At 40.8% G+C, this 21230-nt stretch overlaps 1 protein-coding gene across 1 annotated transcript in view; it reads left to right on the top strand.

Annotated features, from left to right (window-relative positions):
* The window catches only part of LOC126480634 (myosin-I heavy chain), an 804636-nt gene that overhangs the window by 636855 nt on the left and 146551 nt on the right, over positions 1 to 21230 (top strand). The window contains exons 12-14 of the mRNA XM_050103881.1: positions 1369 to 1587; positions 3688 to 3857; positions 4898 to 5034. Coding sequence (XP_049959838.1) covers positions 1369 to 1587; positions 3688 to 3857; positions 4898 to 5034 — 526 coding nt within the window. The remainder of the gene's footprint in view (positions 1 to 1368; positions 1588 to 3687; positions 3858 to 4897; positions 5035 to 21230) is intronic.

The following is a 21230-nucleotide window of genomic DNA, read 5'->3' as shown; positions in this document are numbered from 1 at the left end:
CTTGGACCATAACTGACTTCTTGTAGGTTCATTGTGTTGTTGCCTTCTGTTTCCGTCGTGTATTTTCCTGGCTTATCCAGGATTATACATGCTGTTAACATTATAACTTTACAAATGCAGAGTGGAAAACTAATTGATCTAAGTTCCAGAATTTTTTTTTTTTTCAGGAGACCAAAATGGACTTGTGGCAGTAAAAATTTTAACAGATTATTTAATTATTCTTTTGTTAAATGCTGAGAATGATAAGCATTTCCAGGTGCAGTAACAACTTTAATAAAACTGGATCAAACAGTTTTTTCTTAATTTCTTTTTTAAATATCATCAACAGTAAATAAACATGAAAGTTATGAATTACACAGTAGAAACACAAGCAGTTAAAAGAAATTGAAATGAGACCAAAAACAGTAACAAAATTGATGCAAAACTTGTTTGTTGGTGTGGGGTTAGAGTTCTACTTCCCACCAGTTCTTGAATCCTGTTCCATATTCCTTTTCTATTACTCTTTTCCATTTTCTGATAAACTGAAACCTTAGAGATCTACTTCACAAACACACAGATTTGAGTGGAACAGTGAACCGAAAAGGCAGCAAACTATATTACAGTAAGATATGGGTCCCATATCTTTGGCGTACAGTTACCTCTGGCCTTAGTGGTGGCACCAGCCATTGGCATTATAAATAACTACAAGGTGTAAGAGTTTCCACTTAAATCATACAGTTGTGCTTTAATGTCAGTGCATAAATTACTGTGAAAGACTAAATTGCCTTTTGCCCATTTAGCTTTTCCACTCTATAAATTATTACTCGAGTACTTTTTTTTCAGCTCCTTGATATTCCATCTTGCAAAATTTTTGTATTTTATTATTTTGTCCATCCCTTTCCAACACAGTGCTGTATGATGTCCATGCAAGCATCTTACATTTGAGAGAGGAGCTTCGCAAGCTTGGTACTAGAAATGGTGGCAGTACTTACCTACATTGCTTATTGTTCTAATGAATGTGTTCAGAACTATTCAAGTGTGTTTGATACACTTGGGAAGTCAGTTTTTGATCTCAGATTAAAAATTACTACAAACCAATGAGAGATCATCAACTAGTGTTTAAAAATTAAAAAAAAGATTAGAAATAAAAACCATGTACAAATGAATCAATTGCAGCAAAAGATGGAAAATGCTGTTAGTAAAAAGGAAGTTGTAGACTGACTCAATCAATGATAAAATTATATTCACCTCTGTGGTCTGTTATATAATAATTGTTTCTTATTATACTCAAACTCTTCTCTTTTTATATAATACGTTAGTACTTACTTATTCATAACTGTGCAACGAAAATGAATATGCTATCAATGAAAATTGTGTTCTTTGTGGCAGGTATGTGCGATGTATTAAACCAAACATGCAGAAATCTCCTAATAACTATAACGAAAAGTTGGTGCTCGACCAACTTAAATATTTGGGCATGTTGGATATAATACGTATTCGCAAGGAGGGCTATCCAGTACACATGCCATTTGATGAGTTTATACAAAGATACAGGTGTCTCATTGGTTCGGCACAAAAACTACCATCTTGCCCCAAAGAAGCTGTTAAGTAAGTTGTTGCCACAATTGCACATCTCTTTTCTGCTCTAATAATTCACTCAAATTTAAAGTGAATAATTAGTAGAAGAGGAGTTTTTACTTGTGAGTTTAAAAAATGGAGGAAAAGATAAGGCAATCCACTTTGTGGGTCTGAAGAGATATGAGATCCAGGAAATAAAGCGTTTGGAGGGATTTTTCCTTTATTTTAGCAGAATTTCCAGTTTTCTTTTTCTTGCTGAACCAATGAAAGAAAATTCTGGAATCTCAAGATTCATCTGTGTTTTTAAACGTATGTGTGCCAGACCAGATTAGGTTTTTTCAGTTTCAGTGGTTGGAAACTCCTCTTCTGCAGCAGCAGTATTACCTGGTTTTGTTTGGATTTGCTTGTTTCCTTATATTTTGTATGGTACACTGCAATTTATATGCTAATTTGTATGAATGTGTTACACAAAGTGCGAAGTAAACCACTGTGGTAAGGAAATTGTTATAAAACTTCAGTGACTTTTTGCACTTCTACAGGACTTTTGTTGCACTTCTACAGGACATAATTCTTACTGTTATCATTCAGTAACTAGACAACAGAATTTGTTTTTCCTTTTCAAGTATTTACTTTCCACATAAGTGTGTGTGTATGTGTGTGTGTGTGTGTGTGTGTGTGTGTGTGTGAACCAAAATAAATAGTTGGAAGAAATGAAATCTATTTAGTGCTTAAACAGGCAAGTCCTCCTTCTCAGTGAGAAGGGGGAACCAGTTTTAAATTAACAACTGAGACAAAGATATGTGTTTATATAAAAAAATAAAATAAAAAAAATAAAAAAAAATTCAGAGTGTGGAAGGGGAGAAAGCTTTATAAAATGTAAGACCGAAACTGCAAACCCGAGTTACAAAAGAGAGAGACAAAGAGGCAGAAAACTGAATGTGGGAAAGGGGTTGGAAAGTTGATAATGGAAATTAGATAGGAAGAAAGAGAGTGGAAAGTAGATAGAAATAATCAGACAATTAGAATGTAGTTTGAAGTTGGATGGATGCAACAGGTCATGGATATGGTCTTGGAAACCGTAATTCAGTTTATGTAAACTTTTTATTGAGTCACTTAAAAGAGGATTTTATGGATTCCAGGAAGCAGCAAACCTTGGGGTCTGATACAGTGGTGGTATTCTCACTTTCTGAATCCATGGAAAAGTGGGCTGTTGAATCTCAATAGAAACCAAGGCTGAATTCCACAGCGCTGTTATTGTAAGGAGATGAGCACAGATAGTCATCCATCTGTCTTGCCTTTGGTTTTCAATTATTCCCTTGAATCACATGGCGAAAATGTTAAACCTTTGCTTCACTGATACAGCACAATCAATAAAATGTTGACAGAGGAAAAATAATTCCTTCCTGATACATGTCATAATTTATTTACTTTCATTTTCTACCCGCAGATCTCAATAAAATCTCTCAAATAATCAGCCTATTCATAAAGCTGGAAGTGCATTTGAAAATAAAGGTACTGTGTTTCACTGAGCTCCGATACTAATTGCAAAGTGAAGGAAGACAGACTGGATTTTGTGATGTTATTGTTCTATTTCCTTGTTGACACAAGGTAAGGACTGGATAAGAGGCAGAGAAAAAAATAGGAAACAGCAATGGACCTCTATATTTTACAAGTTCAGAAATAAAATTCATCAACCTGTCTAGTCAACAAATCTAGTAACATGCAGATTAAGTTACTGGTTTTATATATAGTGTATCAGCAGCAGATATTTAATTTCTGTTTAACTATTCACGTGTCTACTTTGCCTCCAGTTTGGTCGGTATGATCATTATTACCATTTAATAATGACATATTTTGTCATACATATTTTATTATACTGTATCTCAAAATAGTTGTGAACTGGTATACATTCCTATATTGTGCACCTGCTGCCCCTCCCTCCCACTTTCTTATCCTATGAACTAATTTTCAGTCTTGTTTATTTGCCTTTTGACAACTCAGTACGCCTACTATTTGATGAGTTGATACTTTTCCTCTTAAACTATTTACATTCACCAGGACTTCCAATTACCATATTTATTTCTTCTTGTTCTATAATTTAAAAATACGCATCTTTTAATATTATTGCAGATCTATAATCAAACTACAGAAAGCAGAAAGTACAGAATGGCAAGTTGGTAAAAGCAAAGTATTCTTGCGGAATTGTGTACATGAACCCCTGGAAGATGCACGAGGTCAGATAGTGAGGTGCATGGCTACTCGTATTCAGACATGCTGGCGACGACATTGTTGTCAAAGGGGTGAGTATTACCATAGTGTAATGCTTTCTACTTCACAGAGTGTTCATTTCTAATTTGTGATTAAAATATTGCAGAAAACTTATAAAATAACCACTAAGGTTGTACGTCTTACACATTCAAACATTAGCCTTAGAAATATGAAGTCCAGTTTTTCGAATGCTAAATTTTTTCATGCTAAATTTGTATCAGTTTCAGTTACTGAGGTTTTCATTTAGTTTTGTAGAGAAAACTTATAGTTTGTTCCTTTTGCCTTTTGTAAATTTCTCAATTTTGTTTGCATTTCACATGTCTCTCCCCTTGACTAGGAACTATTATGATGGGATGAAAACTGAACTTATGAAGTCTCAGGAATTATACAATATCATCCATGTGATCTGGTAGAAAAGAAAATCTCTGCTAAGACAGGTACAAAAAGATAAAAAAGGTCAAATCTCAATTTGATCAAGGTGGAGGTCATGCAATAAAAATGACATTTATTAGTAAAGTTCAAAAATTACAATACTGAATCAGCAAGTCAAAGAACTAAAGACTTTTACAAAATAATGAAAGTGCAAATGGAAATTAATGAAGAATGCAACATAAGGAAGATTCACTCTGGCATTAAGATTACATTGGCGCATTACAAAGTGGCACATTGTAAATATAAGTTTACAAAGCTATGACAAATCAAAAAATAACTTATTGTTACTAGTGGTGGACACATGGTTCAAAATCATGTGTCCACTACTAGAAACAGTAAGTTATTTTTAGATTTGTCTTAGATGTGTCACATGTTCATCAACCTGTCAGTGGTTTATGACTGGAAGCAAACACATTCTTTTTGTGTGCATTGCCAAATACGAGAGCTTTGTTTGGACAAAGTGCAAGACATTCGGTTAAGGGAGTGTGAGACAAAACTGAAACAGAAGGCTGCCAAAATTTATCATATTGTCATGAAATGCCACTTAAGTTGAAATGTGTGTTTTTTTTTTTTTTTCTTTTTGCTAATATAAGGAAATCTAATTCATGTTGAAATATTATATTTTCATTGTCTGCAACAGAGTACCTGAGGACACGAAAGGCTGCTCTCAGGATACAGCATGCATACCGTGGCTGGAGGCAACGTCTGCAATTTCTCAAGGAACGCCGCGCTGCAATTGTCATCCAGTCCCACTTACGAGGAGTTTTTGCACGGGAAGTATGTTCAGATCTTAACTGTATCAGTAAAATGTTGCAGAATTAGCTTTTAAGTACACTGTGTGTGTATATGTGTGTGGGGGAGGGGGGGGTCATTGTCAACATGGTCAAGCACATTACATATTTTTGGGTTATTGTATCTTGATCATTGATATAACAAACAGCATGGAGTAAAACCTTCTTAATTCATCAAACAATGTAGAAATCTCACCAAAAATGCAAAGAAAATATTGTAACAATATAATGAAAAGGATAGCTGCTACTCATCATAAAGCACAGATGCTGAGTCACAGAAAGGCACAACAGAAAGATTGTCAAAAAGTTAGCTTTCGGCCAACAAACCCTTTGTCAAAAATAAACAACATACACACACTCAGGCTAAAGCAACTCACACACACATGACCACAGTCCCTGGCAGCTACAGCTAGACTGCTAGCAGCAGGGAATTATGGGAGAGGCAACCAGGTGGGGTTAGGGAGGAGGCTGTGGTGGGGAGTGGGAGAGAGAGCAGGGTAGGGATCTGGGACAGTAAAGTGCTGCTGGGAGCATCCAGGGACAAAGCAGAGAGTGTAACAGTTAGGTACAGTCAGGAGGTGGGGGTAGCAGAAAAGGAGAGGAGTAAAAAGACCAGGTGTGTTGGTGGAATAGAGGGCTGTGTAGTGCTGGAATGGGAACAGGAAAGGGGCTAGATGGATAAGGACAATGACTAATGAAGGTTAAGGCCAGGAGGGTTACGGGAACATAGGATGTATTGCAGGGAGAGTTCCCACATGCACAATTCAGAAAATCTGGTGTTGATGGATAAGATCCAGATGGCACAGGCTGTGAAGCAGTCATTGAAATGAAGGACATTGTATTGGGCAGTGTGCTCAACAACAGGATGGTCCATTTGTTTGCTGACCACAGTTTGTTGGTGGCCATTCCTGTGGAAAGACAGCTTGTTGGTTGTCATGCCTACATAGAATAAAGCACAGTGGTTGCAGGTTAGTTTGTAGATCACATGACTGGTATCACAGTTAGCCCTACCTTCTATGCGATAGATGATGTTTGTGACAGGCCTGGAGTAGGTGATGGTGGGAGGATGTATGGGACAGGTCTTGCGTTAGGTCTGTTATATGGATATGAGCCATGAGACAAGGGACTGGGAGCAGGGGTTGTGCAGGGATGGGCAATGATATAGTGTAGGTTTGGGTGGGTGGTGGAATACCACTGTGGGAGGAGTGGAAGGATAGTGGGTAGCACAATTCTCATTTCAGGGCACAATGAGAGGTAGTCAAAACCCTGGCAGAGAACATAATTTGGTTGCTCCAGCCCTGGGTGGTGCTGAGTCACGGGAGAAATGTTCTTCTCTGGCTGGACTGTGTAGCTTTTGGAGGTGGTGGGTGACTGGAAAGATAAGGCATGGGAGATCTGTTCTTGTACAAGGTTTGGAGGGTAATTATGATCTGTAAAAGCCTCAATGAGACCCTCAGTATATTTCGAGAGGGGGTACTCATCACTACAGGTGCAATGGCTGTGGGTGACTAGGCTGTATGGAAGGGACTTGTTGGTATGGAATGGCTGGCAGCTGTCGAAGTGGAGGTATTGCTGGTGGTTGGTGGGTTTGATATGGAAAGAGGTATAGATGTAACCATCTTTGAGGTGGAGGTCCAGGTGAAGCGAATGGGTGAGAAGGTGTTGAGGTTCTGGAGGAATGTGGTTAGGGAGTCCTCATCCTTGATCTAGATCACGAAGATGTCATCAGTGAATCTTAACCAGATGAGGAGTCGGGGATTCTGGGTGTTTAGGAAGGATTCCTCTAGATGACCCATGCATAGGGTGGCATAGGATAGTGCCATGTGAGTGCCCATAGCCATACTCCAGATTTGTTTGTAGGTAATTCCTTCAAAGGAGAAGTAATTGTGGGTGAGGATGTAGTTGGTCACGGTGACTAGGAAGAAGATAGTTGGCTTGGAATTTCTCATGCATTGGGACAGATAGTGTTGAATAGTGACAAGGCCATGGGGATTAGGATATGTTAGTGTAAAGGGAGGTGGCATCAATAGTGACAAGCAGGGAACCATGTGGTGCAGGAACAGGAACTATGGAGAGTCGGTGGAGGAAATGGGTGGTATCTTTTTTATAGGAGGGTAGGTTGCGGGTAATAGGCTGAAAGTGTTGTCTACAAGAGCAGAGATTCTCTCAGTGGGGGCACAGTGACCGGCCACAATGGGGCATACTTGGTGGTTGGGTTTATGGACTTTAGGAAGCACGTAGAAGGTAGGAGTGCGGGGAATGGTAGGGGTGAGGAGAGAAATGGGCTCTGGGAAGAGATTCTTGGACTGACCTAAGGAATTGAGGAGAGACTGGAGATCCTGCTGGAATGGGGTCACTGTGGCAGGGTTTGTAGATGGATGAGTCAGACAGCTGGTGGAGTCCTTCTGCCATGCAATTCTTGCAGTTAAAAACAACAGTGGTGGAGTCTTTGTCAGCAGTTACGATTGTAAGGTTGAGATCAGTTTTTAGGTGGTGGATTGTGAACCTTTGTGCATATGTAAAATTAGTTTGCATGTTGAGGGATTTGGGAAATGATGGTGAGGCAAGGTTCGAGGTTAAGAAATTCTGAGAAGTTAACAGGGAGTGATTTGGGGGTAGTGGGGGTGGATCACAGTTGAAAGGATAGGTGAACTGAGTTAGGCAGGGCTCAACATTGGTCTATGGTTGAGTCTGATTGGTAAGGGTTGGTGGCAAAAAAGTGTTTCCACTGTAGGAACCTGGATAAGGAGAGAAAGTCTTTAACAAGTCTTGCATGATTGATTTTTTTTGAGGGGGGAAGGGGGGGGGGGGTTGTGACCGTGTTTCGTGTCTGTTTAAGTTCTGGATTCTGTGTGGTGTTGAGAGGGAGTTTGGGATGGTTGGGCAAATGTACTAGGTTTGCGAGAGAGAATTTGTCACCTATGAGGGGATGTGGGAGAGGTTTGGAGGTTGTTGTAGAGGTGGTGGTCAGTGTTAGTCCAAGGCAGGAGTAAGAAGCAAGCAGGTTGGAGAGTTTTTTGTGGTGGTGTTGTGCTTGTTGCTTTGGTTCTGGAGGGCAAGAGTTTCAGTGTGTGTTATGGGATTTGGGAATTTGTGATTGCATAGTAGGAGAATTTTACGGATATCAAGAAGGTAGTGTAAGGAGATTTGGGCCTGACTGATATGGTTTTGCAGGAGTATGTAGGTGAGTGCTAAGGATTAGCAGAATCTGAACAGAGGGAGGTCATTGTGGAAAGAAAGGTGGCAACTGGATATGGGTAATTTGATAGTAAGGCAGTTTGGGGGATTCTATGAGGCAAGCAACAATGCAGGAACAGTATGTGGGACCGGGTTCTGGCTAGGGATAAGGAAACTTTTCTGTATTGGCGCAGATGAAAGGAACAAGGATCTATGGTGGTGGAAAAAATATGTAAATAATGTAGAATTATGTGCAAAAAAATTCGCAAAAACACTCAGACACATGGGGAAAAATTACAAAAGGGAAGAAACAGATAAAATAGAAATAAGTTGAAATCTTAGGGGGGTACGCAGATAGTGAGAGGCGAGAACCAAATCAAATCAGGTCAAATCACAATTCTTTGGCCAGAGCAGTTCCCTGTTGTGTCTTGGTTGACCTATGAATTACACAAAAAGCAGCAGACAACAAAAGAGAATAAAATAGAGCACTGAGAAGGACTCTTAAATATAATACTAACATAAAGTTTCCTATTGCTATGCAATTCCTCCACCTGCTTACTACTTTACAAGTTCCATGATAATGAGGCAGAACAAAATATGTTGCCTGTTCCAGAAGGCACAAACTAACACATTTCTTATAGTTCTGAGAACCCCAAACTGCACACAAAAACACAATTGATTAACGTCAGGGAAGACTCAGTGACTGGCCATGAGCCTTGTAGTAAAAAAGAAAAGTCGCTACACTCACCATACAACGTGCGCCGTGTGTTGCAGCTGCTGACATATGGGTGGCAGCAGTCACTTCTGTTGCCATTTTGACCCCTATGGTAGAGGGTGAATTGGGCTGCTGGTTTTTCAAGATGTATTGCAGTTCACTCACCAGGGTTTGTCTGTAGTTGTGGTAGTGACGGTGGTGGTGGTGGTGCTGGCGACGGCAGGTGTCAAGCAGTGGCCCATCAGATAAACATTTCTGGTTAAGAAAGTATTTTATCCAAAACAGTCACATTTATGGAATTGAAGGTGTGGAGGCAGTTGTTGGCCTCAGTGGTGTAGGTGACCACGGCTGCTGAAGCATGCCAGCATCAGCAGTTGTCCACCGGGAGTGCAGAGCGATGGTGACTGGTGGTGTCGTGCTGTGAACAGCACAGCAATGGAGTGCTGGTGTAGCTGAGTGGAAACTACAGGCAATGAGCAGCAGGAAGCAGCCTTAGCTGCTGGCCTGCTTTTGTAACTTGGCTGAAAGTAATCTGGGGCGGGCTGATGACGATGAACAGACAGGACGGTGGTTGCTGTGTAGCTGGATAGCCCAGTTTTGAAGCCATTGCAATTCTAAAGGGATCAGATTCATATCCCAGACAAGACCCCAATAGCAACAGTACCTAACAGTTGCTGCTTGTGTAATTGCTCTTTTAAAAACGTTCCATTCAAGCAAACCAGTTGTGTGTTTACCGGTCGTTACTTGCACTTTAGGTACTTGGACTATGCATGGCTCTGTTTAGATAGAATAGCTCGATGTAGTCATAGCACTGAGCTGCGCATATCTGCTTTCATACCTGGCAGATAGTTAGATAGGTTATGGCAGTTGTCATAATGGAGGTACTGTTGCTTGTTGGTGGGTTTGATGTGGACGGACGTGTGAAGCTGGCCATTGGACAGATGGAGGTCAACGTCAAGGAAAGTGACATGGGATTTGGAGTAGGACCAGGTGAATCTGATGGAACCAAAGGAGTTGAGGTTGGAGAGGAAATTCTGGAGTTCTTCTTCATCCACATCAAATGGTCCCTTCCCTACAGCCTAGGTCTTCGTGGCTAACGAATCTGCCCCAGTCCGGAATCCCTGAACCATTACACCAACAACCTGAAAACAGCTTTCGCATCCCGCAACTACCCTCCCGACCTGGTACAGAAGCAAATAACCAGAGCCACTTCCTCATCCCTTCAAACCCAGAACCTCCAACAGAAGAACCACAAAAGTGCCCCACTTGTGACAGGATACTTTCCGGGACTGGATCAGACTCTGAATGTGGCTCTCCAGCAGGGATATGACTTCCTCAAATCCTGCCCTGAAATGAGATCCATCCTTCATGGAATCCTCCCCACTCCACCAAGAGTGTCTTTCCGCCGTCCACCTAACCTTCGTAACCTCTTAGTTCATCCCTATGAAATCCCCAAACCACCTTCCCTACCCTCTGGCTCCTACCCTTGTAACTGCCCCCGGTGTAAAACCTGTCCCATGCACCCTCCCACCACCACCTACTCCAGTCCTGTAACCCGGAAGGTGTACACGATCAAAGGCAGAGCCAAGTGTGAAAGCACACACGTGATTTACCAACTAACCTGCCTACACTGTGAAGCTTTCTATGTGGGAATGACCAGCAACAAACTGTCCATTCACATGAATGGACACAGGCAGACAGTGTTTGTTGGTAATGAGGATCACCCTGTGGCTAAACATGCCTTGGTGCACGGCCAGCACATCTTGGCACAGTGTTACACCGTCCGGGTTATCTGGATACTTCCCACTAACACCAACCTGTCAGAACTCCGGAGATGGGAACTTGCCCTTCAGTATATCCTCTCTTCTCGCCAGGCCTCAACCTCCACTAATTTCAAGTTGCCACCGCTCATACCTCACCTGTCTTTCAACAACATCTTTGCCTCTTTACTTCCACCTCGACTGACATCTCTGCCCATACTCTTTGCCTTTACAAATGTTTGCTTGTGTCGGTGTATGTGCGGATGGATATGTGTGTGTGTGTGTGTGTGTGTGTGTGTGTGTGTGTGTGCGAGTTTATAGCTGTCTAATCACAGCTCTGTCACATTTTGTAGTTCCAGTAATTCACCTGATGCAGGATATTTGAGTCTATATGCATTGAGGTGTGGACATTCAATGACGACAAATGGTCCATAGTGTATTTGGAGAAGCTTTTTTTTATTTCTCCATCTGCTTCAGTAGATTTTTCTTTGGTTTTCACCAAGACGCGGTTCCCAGTCTTGTTTTTAATCATCTTAAAATGCCCATCATGTCACTTTTTTCTTTCATTTGCCATCTTACCCATATGAGTCTCAACTGCTTCCTTTCTTTTGACTGTCAGATGGGTGTATTGATATCTTTATGTGTTTGATGGCTTGATTATTCATGAAGTCATTCCACATTTTAGTCGTAAATTGTGATCCATTGTCAGACAACAACCTCTCTGGTTTTATTAATTTAGTAAAGAAATCCTTTTCCAGTTTGGTGATCTGAGTTTTGCTATTAGCTTTCCGTGTAGGATACAACAATTTGATAAATTTGGAACATACTTCAACAACCACATTCTTCGTACTTCACATGCTTCATACTTCACATATTTCATACCACCAGTTATGAGTGGACTGAAATTGTCTACCGCCAATGGTTTGCCAACTTTTTTAGGTATGATACTTTCCATTTCCCCCTGGGGTGAGGTAGTGCAATGTTTCACCCTCTGGTATTTGTCACAAGAGGCCAGCTGAGCATGTACCCTTCTGACTAGATTGCTTGTGTGTGCACATCAATGACTTCTATACACTTTTGTGTCCTATAATGCACATAACTTAAGTGGGCATAGTCTATCAGCTGATCCACATACTTTTTCGGAAAGTGCTGCCGCCACTGCTTTGTTTTCTCATCTTTCCTACAAAACAAAACACCCTTCCTGCTAAAGTTTGTTTTTACATTTTTCAGTTCAGGGTCATCATTTTGTGCTTGTCGCATGTCCTTGCGGAACTCTTCATTTACTTCTTTCTCACCACTGCCCTCCTTCCCGACAAGTAGCTGTGGCAGTGCATCAGCTATCCATTTTTCGGTTCCATTTATACATTTTATGGTGTAGTTGAGTTGCTGCAACCAGCACATGAGACAGTCCTTTAGCAACCTACTACGCTGCAGAAAACTAAAAGCTTTATGATCAGATAGCACGTTTATCTTGCAGCCCTCCAGATACAGCCTGAAATTTTTGAACCTGTACACGAGTAACTCTTTTTCAAAAATGCTGTAGCGATGCTCACTATTATTTAACATTTGGCTGGAAAAAGCTATACTCTTGTCTTCTATCTCTCCTCTTACTAAATTTTCCTGGAACACATTCACCCGATGCTGTAATCTGAACTGTTCACAGCTAAACAAAATGGCAGTGACATGTCAGGTAGTATAACATTTTACTACTGCATAAGCTGTTCTTTATTGCTAAGAATTCCCTTTCACACTCATCGCTCCGTGCCCAAGTTGAGTTCGTATTTAACAGTTTGTAAAGGATTGGTGTATTCATCACCCCATTACCCAGAAATTTTCAGTAAAAACTGCACAATGCTAGGTATGATTTTTAATTGTTTTCTTGTTGTTCACCTTTTGCACTCTGAAATCACTGAAAGGTCACAGTTAAAGCAGGCTCAGACATGGTAATTGGATGTCTCTATAGACCCCCTGGCTCAGCAGCTGTTGTGGCTGAGCTCCTGAAGGATAATTTGGAAAATATTTTGAGTAGATTTCCCCACCATGGTATAGTTCTGGGTGGAGATTTTAATTTCCCAGATATAGACTGGGAAAGTCAAACGTTCCTAACGAGTGGCAGGGACAAAGAATCCAGTGAAATTTTTTTAAGTTCATCTGAAAACTACCTTGAGCAGCTCAACAGAGAACCGACTTGTGGCGATAACATATTAGACCTTCTGGTGACAAACACCCCCCATGAACCATAGACCTTACCATTGGTGAGGAGGCTTGCGTGCCTCAGCGATACAGATAGCAGTACCGTAGGTGCAACCACAATGGAGGGGTATCTGTTGAGAGGCCAGACAAACGTGTGGTTCCTGAAGAGGGGCAGCAGCCTTTTCAGTAGTTGCAGGGGCAACAGTCTGGATGATTGACTGATCTGGCCTTGTAACACTAACCAAAACGGCCTTGCTGTTGTGGTACTGCGAACGGCTGAAAGCAAGGGGAAGCTACAGCCGTAATTTTTCCCGAGGGCATGCAGCTTTACTGTATGGTTAAATGATGATGCCGTCCTCTTGGGTAGAATATTCTGGAGGTAAAATAGTCCCCCATTCGGATCTCTGGGCGGGGACTACTCAGGAGGACGTCGTTATCAGTAGAAAGAAAAGTGGCGTTCTGTGCATCAGAGCGTGGAATGTCAGATCCCTTAATCGGGCGGGTAGGTTAGAAAATTTAAAAATGGAAATGGATAGGTTAAAGTTGGATATAGTGGGAATTAGTGAAGTTCAGTGGCAGGAGGAACAAGACTTTTGGTCAGGTGAATACAGGGTTATAAATACAAAATCAAATAGGGGTAATGCAGGAGTAGGTTTAATAATGAATTTAAAAAATAGGAGTGTGGGTAAGCTACTACAAACAGCACAGTGAAGGCGTTGTTGTGGCCAAGATAGACACGAAGCCCACGCCTACTACAGTAGTACAAGTCTATATGCCAACTAGCTCTGCAGATGACGAAGAAATTGAAGAAATGTATGATGAAATAAAAGAAATTATTCAGATAGTGAAGGGAGACAAAAATTTAATAGTCATGGGTGACTGTAATTCGGTAGTAGGAAAAGGGAGAGAAGGAAATGTAGTAGGTGAATATGGATTGGGGGTAAGAAATGAAAGAGGAAGCCGCCTGGTAGAATTTTGCGCAGAGCATAACTTAATCATAGCTAACACTTGGTTCAAGAAACATCAAAGAAGGCTGTATACATGGAAGAACCCTGGAGATACTAAAAGGTATCAGATAGATTATATAATGGTAAGACAGAGATTTAGGAACTAGATTTTAAATTGTAAGACATTTCCAGGGGCAGATGTGGACTCTGACCACAATCTGTTGGTTATGAACTGTAGATTAAAACTGAAGAAACTGCAAAAAGGTGGGAATTTAAGGAGATGGGGCCTGGATAAACTGAAAGAACCAGAGGTTGTACAGAGTTTCAGGGAGAGCATAAGGGAACAATTGACAAGAATGGGGGAAAGAAATACAGTAGAAGAAGAATGGGTCGCTTTGAGGGATGAAGTAGTGAAGGCAGCAGAGGATCAAGTAGGTAAAAAGACGAGGGCTAATAGAAATCATTGGGTGACAGAAGAAATATTGAATTTAATTGACGAAAGGAGAAAATATAAAACTGCAGTAAATGAAACAGGCAAAAAGGAATACAAACGTCTCAAAAATGAGATCGACAGGAAGTGCAAAATGGCTAAGCAGGCATGGCTAGAGGACAAATGTAAGGATATACCGGTAGAGGCTTATCTCACTAGAGGTAAGATAGATACTGCCTACAGGAAAATTAAAGAGACCTTTGGAGAAAAGAGAACAACTTGTATGAATATCAAGAGCTCAGATGGAAACCCAGTTCTAAGCAAAGAAGGGAAAGCAGAAAGGTGGAAAGAGTATATAGAGGGTCTTTACAAGGGCGATGGACTTGAGGACAATATTATGGAAATAGAAGAGGATGTAGATGAAGATGAAATGGGAGATATGATACTGTGTGAAGAGTTTGACAGAGCACTGAAAGACCTGAGTCAAAACAAGGCCCCGGGAGTAGACAACATTCCATTAGAACTACTGACAGCCTTGGGAGAGCCAGTACTGACAAAACTCTACCATCTGGTGAGCAAAATGTATGGGACAGGCGAAATACCCTCAAACTTCAAGAAGAATATAATAATTCCAATCCCAAAGAAAGCAGGCGTTGACAGATGTGAAAATTACCGAACTATCAGTTTAATAAGTCACAGCTGCAAAATACTAATGCGAATTCTTTACAGACGAATGGAAAAACTGGTAGAAGCCGACCCTGGGGAAGATCAGTTTGGATTCTGTAGAAATATGGGGACACGTGAGGCAATACTGACCCTACGACTTATTTTAGAAGCTAGAGAAAAGGCAAACCTACGTTTCTAGTATTTGTAGACTTAGAGAAAGCTTTTGACAATGTTGACTGGAATACTCTCTTTCAAATTCTGAAGGTGGCAGGAGTAAAATACAGGGAGTGAAAGGCTATTTACAATTTGTACAGAAACCAGATGGCAGTTATAAGAGTCGAGGGACATGAAAGGGAAACAATGGTTGGGAACGGAGTGAGACACGGTTGTAGCCTCTCCCCGATGTTATTCAATCTGTATATTGAGCAAGCAGTACAGGAAACAAAATAAAAATTCAGAGTAGGTATTAAAATCCATGGAGAAGAAATAAAAACTTTGAGGTTCGCCGATGACATTGTAATTCTGTCAGAGACAGCAAAGGACTTGGAAGAGCAGTTGAACGGAATGGACAGTGTCTTGAAAGGAGGATATAAGATGAACATCAACAAAAGCAAAACGAGAGTATTGGAATGTAGTCGAATTAAGTCGGGTGATGCTGAGGGAATTAGATTAGGAAATGAGAGACTTAAAGCAGTAAAGGAGTTTTGCTATTTGGGGAGCAAAATAACTGATGCTGGTCGAAGTAGAGAAGATATAAAATGTAGACTGGCAATGGCAAGGAAAGCGTTTCTGAAGAAGAGAAATTTGTTAACATCGGGTATAGATTTAAGTGTCAGGAAGTCGTTTCTGAAAGTATATGTATGGAGTGTAGCCATGTATGGAAGTGAAACATGGACGATAAATATTTGGACAAGAAGAGAATAGAAGCTTTCAAAATGTGGTGCTACAGAAGAATCCTGAAGATTAGATGGGTAGATCACATAACGAATGAGGAGGTACTGAATAGGATTGGGGAGAAGAGGAGTTTGTGGCACAACTTGTCTAGAAGAAGGGATCGGTTGGTAGGACATGTTCTGAGGCATCAAGGGATCACAAATTTAGTATTGGAGGGCAGCGTGGAGGGTAAAAATCGTAGAGGGAGACCAAGAGATGAATACACTAAGCAGATTCAGAAGGATATAGTTTGCAGTAGGTACTGGGAGATGAAGAAGCTTGCACAGGATAGAGTAGCATGGAGAGCTGCATCAAACCAGTCTCAGGACTGAAGACCACAACAACAACAACAGCAACAACGTGACAAACAGACCCGAACTATTTGAAACAGTTAACGCAGAACAGGGAATCAGTGATCATAAAGTGGTTATTGCATCGATGATTTCAGCCATAAATAGAAGTATTAAAAAAGGCAGGAAGATTTTTCTGTTTAGCAAAAGTGACAAAAAGCAGATTTCAGAGTACGTGACGGCTCAACACAAAAGTTTTGTCTCAAGTACCGATAGTGTTGAGGATCAGTGGACAAAGTTCAAAACCATCGTACAATATGCGTTAGATGAGTATGTGCCAAGCAAGATCATAAGAGATGGAAAAGAGCCACTGTGGTACAACAACCGAGTTAGAAAACTGCTGCGGAAGCAAAGGGAACTTCAAAGCAAACATAAACATAGCCAAAGCCTTGCAGACAAACAAAAATTACGTAAAGTAGTGTGAGGAGGGCGATGCAAGAGGCATTCAATGAATTCGATAGTAAGGTTCTATGTACTGACTTGGCAGAAAATCTGAAGAAATTTTGGTCTTATGTCAAAGCTGTAGGTGGATCAAAACAAAATGTCCAGACACTCTGTGACCAAAATAGTACTGAAACAGAGGATGACAGGCTAAAGGCCAAAATACTAAATGTCTTTTTCCAAAGCTGTTTCACAGAAGAAGACTGCACTGTAGTTACTTCTCTAGATTGTCGCACAGATGACAAAATGGTAGATATCGAAATAGACGACAGAGGGATAGAGAAACAATTAAAATCACTCAAAAGAGGAAAGGCTGCTGGACCTGATGGGATACCAGTTCGATTTTACATGGAGTATGTGAAGGAACTTGCCCCCCTTCTTGCAGCGGTGTACCATAGGTCTCTAGAAGAGCGTAGCGTTCCAAAGGATTGGAAAAGGGTGCAGGTCATCCCCGTTTTCAGGAAGGGACGTCGAACAGATTTGCAGAACTATAGACCTATATCTCTAACGTCGATCAGTTGTAGAATTTTGGAACATGTATTATGTTCGAGTATAATGACTTTTCTGGAGACTAGAAATCTACTCTGTAGGAATCAGCATGGGTTTCAAAAAAGACGGTCGTGAGAAACCCAGCTTGCGCTATTCGTCCACGAGACTCAGAGGGCCATAGACACGGGTTCACAGGTAGATGCCGTGTTTCTTGACTTCCGCTAGGCATTCAGTACAGTTCCCCACAGTCGTTTAATGAACAAAGTAAGAGCGTATGGACTGTCAGACCAATTGTGTGATTGGATTGAAGAGTTCCTAGATAACAGAACGCAGCCTGTCATTCTCAATGGAGAGAAGTCTTAAGAAGTAAGAGTGATTTCAGGTGTGCCGCAGGTGAGTGTTGTAGGACCGTTGCTGTTCACAATATATATATAAATGACCTTGTAGATAACATCGGAAGTTCACTGAGGCTTTTTGTGGATGATGCTGTGGTATGTCGAGGGGTTGTAACAATGGAAAATTGTACTGGAATGCAGGAGGATCTGCAGCAAATTGACGCATGGTGCATGGAATGGCAATTGAATCTCAATGTAGACAAGTGTAATGTGCTGCGAATACATAGAAAGATAGATCCCATATCATTTAGCTACAAAATAGCAGGTCAGCAACTGGAAGCAGTTAATTCCATAAATTATCTGAGAGTACGCATTAGGCGTGATTTAAAATGGAATGATCATATAAAGTTGATCGTCGGTAAAGCAGATGCCAGACTGAGATTCATTGGCAGAATCCTAAGGAAATGCAGTCCGAAAACAAAGGAAGTAGGTTACAGTACGCTTGTTCGCCCATTGCTTGAATACTGCTCAGCAGTGTGGGATCCGTACCTTGATAGAAGAGATAGAGAAGATCCAACGGAGAGCAGCGCGCTTCGTTACAGGATCATTTAGTAATCACGAAAGCGTTACAGAGATGATAGATAAACTGCAGTGGAAGACTCTGCAGGAGAGACGCTCAGTAGCTCGGTACGGGCTTTTGTTGAAGTTTCGAGAACATACCTTCACCGAAGAGTCAAGCAGTATATTGCTCCCTCCTATGTATATCTTGCGAAGAGACCATGAGGATAAAATCAGAGAGATTAGAGCCCACACAGAGGCATACCGACAATCCTTCTTTCCACGAACAATACGAGACTGGAATAGAAGGGAGAACCGATAGAGGTACTCAAGGTACCCTCCGCCACACACCATCGGGTGGCTTGCGGAGTGTGGATGTAGATGTAGATGAAGTTTCTCACTCCATGACAGAATACCTTTGGGTGAGAGTTTGTGACCTAAAAACTGAATTTCTGCTATAAAAAAATTCACACTTAAAGAGTTTTAAGGTCATTCTTCCCTTTCTTAGGGTCAAGAGCATTTCCTCCAACAACTCGCAATATTCTTGCCAAGATTCTGTGGAACTCAAAATATCGTCTTCATAGATGACAAGTTTGCGCCTTAATCAACCTCCTAGTATGTGACTTAGCACTCTCACTAAAACCACAACAGATATTGTTTATCAGAATGGCACCACTTTGAAGCAATAACTTCACCTATCCAACAGGAAAGTTGTATAGTAGTAGTAGCAGCAGCTTTATTCATCCATAGGTGTCTTTTTTTACAAGGATATAGGACATGCTCCTTTCAGCCGATGGAATCTGCCAAAAGCCAGAGGTCAGATCGATACTCGGCATCAGTTTTATATTACAAAAATTCAGTAGTAGTTCTTTCAAATTGCCTGGCTGAGCTCGTTCTCTTGTCTTGCTATTGCCTTATTCAACTTGCGAGTGTCTAAAACTATTCTTTCTTTTCAACAATTACAATCAGTTCGCAGTAATAACTCTTACATTGTTCCACAATATCTCATTCTAGCATCTGCGTTAGTCTAGCCCGCACTGCCTCCTGACCGGCAATAGCAATCACTTATGGTTTTGATCTGATAGGCTCGTGTGGCCTCACCTTAACTGAATTTAAAAGTTCATAAACATACCAGGCTTGTCTGAGAAAATATCTTCATACTGACTCAACAAATTACATAATTCCTCATTTGAAATATCTTGTTCCACTTCAGTAATCTGTATTATTCAGTCCCAACCTTCAGTAATTACTGGATGAACAATTTGTTGGTCTCCAGTTAACAGATTTTTGAACCTTATTTTCCTTTTCTTACCCTCCAATTCAAATTTAAGGTATTTCTCAACACAATTCAAAGAATTTTTATATTTACACAGGAAACCCTTACCCAGCATGATATCTTGAAATAAACTATTCACTATAAAACATCTTATACTAAAACAGTAATCACAACACATAAACTCTAAATGCATTTTATGTTTCATGGGTTTACTTAGGTCACCAACAGCACTCTTAATCTTAACACTGTTAACTGAAAAAATTTCATAGTTTCTATTCCTGTTTCTGTTTACAAATTGTTCTGATATGGCCAAGACATTACTACCAGAATCTAAAAGTGCACTTATGATTTCATTACCCACCTTGATTTCTAATAGAGGTTGCGCATTGATGATTTCATTATCACTATCAAACAATTCATTAAACACTTCCTTTGCCCCGATTTTGTCTTTCCTCCTTTCAAGATCTCTTGCTTCTTTATATTTCTCATGTGCCCACAAGTGAGGTAGTAATGACTTCAAAATTTTCCCATACCATTTCCAACCATTTATAGAGCAGTGACTTTCTTCCTTGTCGTGCTACTCAGTATTAACGTCATGTCTTAAACAAATACTTTCCCCTTTATCCACTTCTATGCTCTTCCGAACCACCTCCAGATCATCTGTAGCCCTTAAATTGTCCTCAGAATCCTTAGTTTCACTGTCCCCTTCCTCTGAAGTAATGATATCATTAGCTGCAACATTCTCACAACTAACCATGCAACTTAAAACTTCATCTTCCTTACACAACACCTCACTTATTTCTGCCAAATCACTACAAACTTTATCACAGGGAACTCCATTAACACTCGTTAACAACTCATAAGTTTCATTACTTAAAACATTCATTACGTCCGTTGATACATTATAGAAACCACCAGCAATGAGGGGCTGATAATCTCAGATGTTAAGTCCCATAGTGCTTAAAGCCATTTGAACCATCACCAACAATAACTGTCAACGTACTCTGATACGCTACACAAATTGCTATTACTGCACTGTACCACATCATGATTCCACCACTGTCTCCATAACATTTTCTCTCCTCTCAGAATTGTCTAACACTTTGCATTCTGATCCACTACCTAACACATTAGTTTCACATTCATTCCTCAACATCTACTCATAAGCCATAAAAAGAAATTAATCCACAAACTCCTTCCTCTGAGATATCTAAATCAGTAGCCCCCGTTTTTGCAACTTCAGCCTCTAAAATATCAACGTTGCTTCCCTGTAACAATAAATCACCCACTTCTGCTGATACATAATCAAGTTCATCACCAGTTAATGAGACTACTGCTATGCTGCCTTCACGAATTTCCTTCTCATTTTTCCATCAATATATTACAGAATTCATCTCTGTCTTTTGCTAACGCACGTGGCTCACCAGTAGCGGTCATGGCTGTCCGCCCAGCCATGATGCACTCTCTGCCCTCGGGCCGCACAGCTTTGCAAACAAATTCACATTACCTTCTAGGCGATTGGTTAGCTTGCCTAAATACACGTAATGTTACAATATAGAATCAGCTCAGGCAGAGGCCTGGAGCTATTAGCAGCAAAGTCTGATGTTTGTGGAAGTTTGCTTCTTGTGACTAGCAGCTGGTGTGGACTGTATTGATGGGCAAACTTTGTACAACTGAACACTATTAAGACTGTAGGTCTAAATTTGGTGGCATATATATGAGCCAGGCTGGCTAGTGTTTCTCAAACTGCAGCACTCCTGGCCTGTAAGCCACAAGCAGGGGCAGCCAGAAATAATTGTTGAGAAACTGCGACTTCATTCGCCCTGGCTTTCCTGTGTGGTCAGCTGCTCCAAAAGCCTTGCTGGAGCTCTCAGGTGCCACAGCTTCTACTTCCAGAGATGCTGACTGGTGC

The sequence above is a fragment of the Schistocerca serialis genome, chromosome 1, assembly GCF_023864345.2.
Source record: "Schistocerca serialis cubense isolate TAMUIC-IGC-003099 chromosome 1, iqSchSeri2.2, whole genome shotgun sequence".
Taxonomy (NCBI): Eukaryota; Metazoa; Arthropoda; class Insecta; order Orthoptera; family Acrididae; genus Schistocerca; species Schistocerca serialis.
The sequence above is the reverse complement of the archived record's forward strand: the minus strand, read 5'-3'. Positions and strand labels throughout refer to the sequence as shown.